Source organism: Chenopodium quinoa, unplaced genomic scaffold (genome assembly GCF_001683475.1).
Source record: "Chenopodium quinoa cultivar QQ74 unplaced genomic scaffold, ASM168347v1, whole genome shotgun sequence".
Taxonomy (NCBI): domain Eukaryota; kingdom Viridiplantae; phylum Streptophyta; class Magnoliopsida; order Caryophyllales; family Amaranthaceae; genus Chenopodium; species Chenopodium quinoa.
The window spans coordinates 940344-947037 of record NW_018742899.1 but is presented as its reverse complement, the minus strand read 5'-3'; the positions used below and the strand labels follow the sequence as shown (position 1 = coordinate 947037).

The 6694-nt window shown below is 43.9% G+C and overlaps 1 protein-coding gene across 1 annotated transcript; it reads right to left on the bottom strand.

The window, feature by feature from the left end:
• Window positions 1-213: 213 nt before the first annotated feature.
• On the bottom strand, window positions 214-756 carry LOC110727015. Its single transcript, XM_021906551.1, has one exon. It carries the CDS (start codon window positions 754-756, stop codon window positions 214-216), a length of 543 nt encoding a protein of 180 aa, XP_021762243.1.
• Window positions 757-6694: the final 5938 nt, after the last annotated feature.

Below are 6694 nucleotides of genomic sequence, written 5' to 3'. Positions count from 1 at the left end.
CACTTCTTCCCCACCTTGTTTCTTCCCCCGTAATGGAGAAGCTTTTAACCATACTCCCCAACCGTTTCCATTTTTCTGATCTTCTTCCGAATACGACAAGCAGTCCTTTTCACTGTGCCCTAGCATCCCACATGAGAAACAAAAGAAGGGCAGCCTCTCGTACTTCAATGGGATAATAACAACATGTCCATCCCTAGTCTTAATTTTCTGAAATCACCGCAATGGTTTTCGCACATCCAATAAAACCCTCACCCTTCGACTTTTACATATGATAGAATCATCATCTTCTATTTCCAGAACATCTCTAATATTCGAGGCTATAGTTTTCACATGGTTCTCTGATCGACTGTTGAAGGGAAGATTCTCTAAACGGACCCAAAAAGGTGAGTGGGTAAGTTGAACCTCTGAGGGCTGTTCATTCCCATTAATAGAATTGAGAAGAAGAAGTGCTTGTTCAAAACACCATGGCCGACCCGCCATTACCTTCTCCATATCACGAGAATTACTGAACTGGAAAGCAAATAAATTGGACTCTAATTTGCGAATAATTACTTTACCTTTCAGCGCCCAAGCATGATTCATAGTTCTCTTGAAAGCATCGAAGTTTATTCCACGATCAGTATAAAGTTTCCCCACGAGTGTTAAGGAAACCCTAGAATCTTGTTCTGGGTGATCAATGTCTCCGACGTCCACTACATCAGTCTCCTCTGAGTTTAGGGTTAAATTTGCATAATTATCAGCGAGTTCATCGGCCATAGCCGGAGAAAATCCACCGGACAAAGGTGGGAAAATCGCCCTTTCTTACGAGGGAGGTTTTTTCCTTTCTTTCGAGGGAGTTTTATTTTTCCTTGATACTATTGTAGTTTTAGTTTTTCATTTTGTATCCAAATTTTAATTTTTTACATATCATTGTAATTTTGAGTTATTTTTTAATATAGCATTCCGTTTAATCTAATATATATAAATAAAGTAGGCATTTTTGGAGAGCATTCGGAGCGCCACGTAAGAAATATACTTATTTCGACCAATAAGAAGAAAGATTTGTATTTTATTTTTGAATTAAAAAATTATGTCCCCACCTAGATAAAAGTAACGAATTAGATTTGATATATCTAAAATTTTAATGCCACTTAGATTATAATCCACGAATTAAATTATTTTAATGAAAAAAATAAAGTAAAAATACAGGAAACATAAATTTATTAATTTAATACTACGAGTATAAGAAATCCAAATAAATATACTAAAAAATATTAAAATGATAAAAGCTTATAATAAAGTTTGATACCTATCATTATAAGATAAATTTTGATAGTATTTATGATAAGAAATACAAATTGTTCGTTAATTATAATTAAATTAAAATTTGTGATACCTACCATTATAAATTGACACATCATATGACACAAACAAAATTTCATATCAATAAAAAACCCCATCAAGCGATTTTGTGTTAGTAATTTTGTGTTAATTTTTGGTCATCAATGGCGGGGTAATTTTTAGCTTAATTTTTAAAATCCTATGTTTAAATTATTATTTCTAATTATTACTTACATTGTATTAATTTGGGATACTCAACAATTATATGTTTATGTTTTTTTTACTAAATGTTTTTTTAAATGTAGACCTAACACATCATATGACACAAATAAAAATTCGTATCAATACCAAAACCCCATCAAGCGAATTTTGTGTTAGTAATTTTGTGTTAGTTTTAGGTCATTAATGTCCGGGTAACTTTTAAAATCTTATGTTTAAATTTATATTTGTAATTATTAGTTACATTGTATTTATTTAGGATACTGAACGGTTATTTGTTTATGTAACGGCATATGATTAGATGTTGTATACTTAATATATGGATGACTTTGGTTATTTTTGGAAATGATGAAAAACTTCCAATGCATAAAAATTTGATTTTATATCGCAACAATTTTTCATTTATTGGTAAATATATTGATTTTTTTTATATAAATGTAAGGATTTAGTTTATATCAATTTCAGTTTGGCTAACATTTAACGGTTCAATTTATCCATTGATGTAGTAGGTTGTGTTTCGGGGTTTTCTGATGTCCTGCGGGAGAGTTACAATTCCGAGACTGGAACCGGACGCCTGTACCTGCAAAATAACGGAGACTCCTGAGAGCTCCGCCTCCAACGGTCAAGTTAGTACCTGATTAAGGAGTAATTAATACGGAAATTAAAGTAATAAGATCTCTCTAGGTGAGAGTGTTTAATGTTGGTAATCTGCTTTGTTAGCGAGATTAGCCGGTTATTAGTGTTCCGTAATGTTTCTGTTCTTCTCTTGATTTCTTGATTGCTTGACTGCTTAATTAATGAGGATTAATTAAGTATTTATAGCCTTGAGAAGCGTGCCACTCTCTAGGTTTAGGGTAAACCTAGGGCTGACCGGGCCTCTAGACAGGATTGGGCCTTGTTGGCCGGTTTTCCCATTTGGCATGGGTGGACACGTGGCGTGCCTCGATTGGTCCGTAGAGGACGTATCTGTGATTGACACGTGGCAGGCTCCTATTGGCCTTCGTGAAGGACACGTGGCGGAACCTGGTTGGTCCACTTGTCAGACGGTGATTGGTGGATAAAAATCCCTTAATCATTTGCCCCTCACAGGTGGCACGTGACTGGTCACGTGTCGCCTGTGACAGGTGTCGCATGGTGACAGGCGACGGCCTGCTACAGGTGTCACCTTGCAAACGGCCGAGAGATTTTCCCGCCCAAATTTCGAATTTGGAAGCGACCCTTCGCCTTCTCACTGCCTATATAAGGAAGTGCTGACTTCGGTCATTTTCACATTTGAGAACTTTGCGAGAACATTCGGACCCCTGAACTTGCTCTGACATTTCGGACCTTTTCTGCCTACCGCCTGTTCTGACAAGCCGACTGCACCGGACTTCCAGAACTTCATCAACCGTCACTCGTTCAGGTAACTCAGTTCTCTTACTCTTAATTTTCTTTTTATTTTTTGAAATGGCACCACGGAAGCACACGACACGACCTAAGTTAGTGATCAGCCGGTCACCGGGGACGGCTGAATCTAGGACTAGGAGTGCCGCCTGCCCTTTTCTGGACCCATCTTTGCCCTTTATACAAAGTCCGACTGTATCTGTGTCTATGCAGAACGTGATGGCCAGAACAAAACAGACTGCTATGATATCAAACTCAGACGGCTCCTCCTAAAGGGTGCTCATTAGTGAAACATCTGACCAGGCGCCAGATGTAGAATTGAAACGAGGCGGCTGCCAAGCCGACAGTTCTGAGAGAGGGGCCAAGGTGGTCCCTTCCCATCTTACCGTGGACATGTCTAATTTTCCTCCTGCTCCTTCTAAGGGAGAGGAGGCGGGCCCCTCTGGGAGAGGGGAGGAGTCGTCCTCTTCGGACTCGTCAGAGGACGAGTCCGAGTCCAGCTCTTCTGGCCACAGTTCTTCAGGCTCAGAAGAAAGACATAGCCGCCTACAAGAGGCGAGACTTTCTCATGCAGTTGAGAAGGGGGACAATTGGGCGGAGCCGTCCGCCTCTTACAGAGAGGAAAACGCCCCCTACTACTGCATGGTACCCCGGGGCCGGATCGCAACCATGCAAGACAAAGTGGCGAGCTTTATTGCTAACCACAGAATGGGCCCGGAATTTTTACTGTTCGTGCCGGATCCAGAAGACACTGTCGTCTGGCCGGCTGGTACCAGCTATGATGACGGCTGCTTTGGCTGCTATGTGGCGGCCATCAAAGCTGGACTGCGCTTCCCATTACATCCGGCTGTTCAGCGGATTTTAGATGGTTATGATTTGGGGTTATGGCAGTTAGCCCCCAACTCTTGGGTAAACGTACTCGGCTATGTGGCCGGGTGCGAAATGTACGGGGTGGAGCCAAGCTTTGAGGCTTTCGCCCACATGAACTATCTCAGCCGGACCCCTAAGTCGGGAGGTACCGGCTGGTATCAATTAACAAGCCATAGGGGTTACCTCATGACGAGAGGTAAAGCGAACAAATGGAAGGATTGGCGGAACACCTTCCTTATCATTGAGGGTTCAGACACGGAGCTGAACCAACGTTTTAACAAGTGGAATAGGGATCCGCCTCTTCTCGCAGGCGACCGCAGCATGCCGCCTGTTCCCCCAAAGGCTAAAAGAGAGATCCTAGACAAAGGACTCTTCAAAGTAGAGACTAGGGTGAACCCTACTTAAGGGGTACGAGAGCAAGTACCCCTAAACTGCGTCCCGAGCTTCAAGTGGCTCTATGACGAGTACTTTTTGGCCGCCTGTGGCCTCAGCAGTCGGTGCTCTAGAGGTAGCCGGCCTGACAAATACTCTGTTTTTTCACGCCTTGTTTACTTGGGATCTTTACTAACTTTGCTGTTTATTTTTTGCAGCTGACGCCATGAGTAAAATAACAGCATCCAAGACTGCGGCGGCCATGTTGCGGGCCTCTCTCATGCAACAGTCTTATGCCGACTCCCCAACAAGGGGGCACCCTTGGTAGGCTTCGAAAACTCTTCCTCTTTTAGTTGTCTTATGCATATACTAACTCTTTTTGTTTTCAGTCTGGCACTCCAAGGGCTTCTTCCTCGCAACAGCCGGACCCCAAGGCCCGGAGGACGACTGTTGCAAGCTCTCCTGGGTCTTCCAGGAAAACAGTGGCGGCTGAGAAGCAGCCGGCCACTTCTTCTAAAACCCCGGCGGGGCCGCCTAGAAGTATGGACAATCACTTGTAAAAACTTTCACACTTGCTTCCTTCTTGACTAGGTCTAACTTGATTTTTTCTTACGCTTGATGCAGCCGGCCCTCAGGGGCTTGACTTGGTTGAGGTAGCCAAGTCCATGATCAAAGTCGTTCCTCCATCTGAAAGGGAGGCGGTCAGGGGTGCCGGCACCCTTGACCTTGATGGGATTTCAGGGGTCCTTGCTGAGGTATACTTAGCATATTTTTGAGTATTTGAGTTCCAGGACGCCTGTTATCTTTTTTGTTTGGAAACTGACGCCTGTTTTTTTTTGTACTTAGGCCCTGCTCCGAGTTAACAGCCTTCGCAAGCCGATTGATCGGAAAAACAAAGAGGTAAAGGCCGCAAAAGCTATGGCCGCCTCCAACTGTGATAAGGCAATGTTTCAAATTGCCCAAAATGAAGTACTGACCATTGATATTCTTTATTATCAGGCGCAGGCTACCGCCGCTGTTCGGGCTCAGTTAGAGGCGACCCAGAAGAAGAATGACGAGCTGGAGGCGACCGTCACAAATCTTAAGGCCGAGCTGAAACCTCTTCGCCAAAAAATGCACTCTTACGAAGCCATGGAGAAATCTTTGGCCAACGTAAAAGAACGCCTGGTGAGCCAAGAGAAGAGTCTTACCCAAGAGCTCTCGGAAAAGGCCGAGCAAGAGAAGAAAGAGCTCGTCCGGGAGATGGTGGAAGACTCCGCTCAAATCCAGCGCATGACCTGGGGCCGCCTGTTCCCCAGTGCCGACTTTGCCTCATGGGAAAGAACGTACCGCCAGTGTTCGGAAATATATAATCGAGAGATCCTGGCGGCTGCTGAAGAAGAGGCGTTGGTAGATACGTTGGAGGAGGAGGAAGAGCCGGTTGTGGCGCTTGTGCCACTTGGGGGTAAGGCATCAAAAAAGGATGCAGCTGAAGCCGAGTCCAGCAAGAAGAGTGCTGACCAGGCGGCAGCTGCTAATACTGAACTGCCCCCTTCTTAAGCTTAATGTATTTTTTCCACGGCCTGCGTGCCGTTTGCTTTGTATTTACCCGGCCAGGGGGCCGGGGCTTTGAATATTCTGCTGGTCTTTAATGACCGGCTTATTTTTAATCAACTTTTTGTTTTGATTCAAATTTGTCTAAGTATTCCATATCTAATATCCCATTGTTCACTAGACCGACTGTTGTGTATGGCCGAACGTTGCAGACAGGTACAAATAGTAAGTACGCCGCCTATGCCCCTGGACGACTGGTTGTCTGTTTCCAGGATAGACGATCAGTCGACCATTTAGTCAATCGGTATTCGAACTATTTATTCAATCGGTCTGACCAAGTAAATAGTATTACCTAGTCGCCAAGGAATTATGTAAGATAACAAGCGGCGGGTACCGGTTGTTTCCCTTTATTGCCAATGTTGGCTTTTAACTCGTAATTTGTTAACCTAGCAAGAGTAGTGGTTGAGAGCCCCTGTTTATTAAAAACAGGCGGACGACTCATACCTTTTAGGCTCCATACTAAGTTTGAGTGACTATTAAGTTAACATAGGAGTTACTTAGTCTTCGTCACAATCTAGATTGAGTAGTAGAGGTACCAGGCGGCGTAGGCCGGCTAGACCCCTTGATTCGTCAATGTTTATTGGCTATTAACTCAATAGGTACCCCCTGCATTTATCCCAAGTAATACAGGCGGTCATCTGACTCAGATGTCAACTGCTACCACTGGTTTGGTTAGTGATAGAGTTATCCTTGTCTCAAAAACGGCTACGTGGTTGCCCTTGGGGACAGTCGTATAGGTGCCGTGTAATTAGTTTATAGAACAATGTTCCACCCAAAAGGGAGCTGCTCTCTGCGACGAATTTCATCCGGAGGGATGCCGTCGGACGCCTGCTATGATGTTGGGACAGGTCGTATTAGTTTTGTAGATTTGATCAGGTGGCTTGGCGCCTGGTCTGATCATTCGGCCGGTGGCCTTGGTAAGTTCTTGGTGAACGTA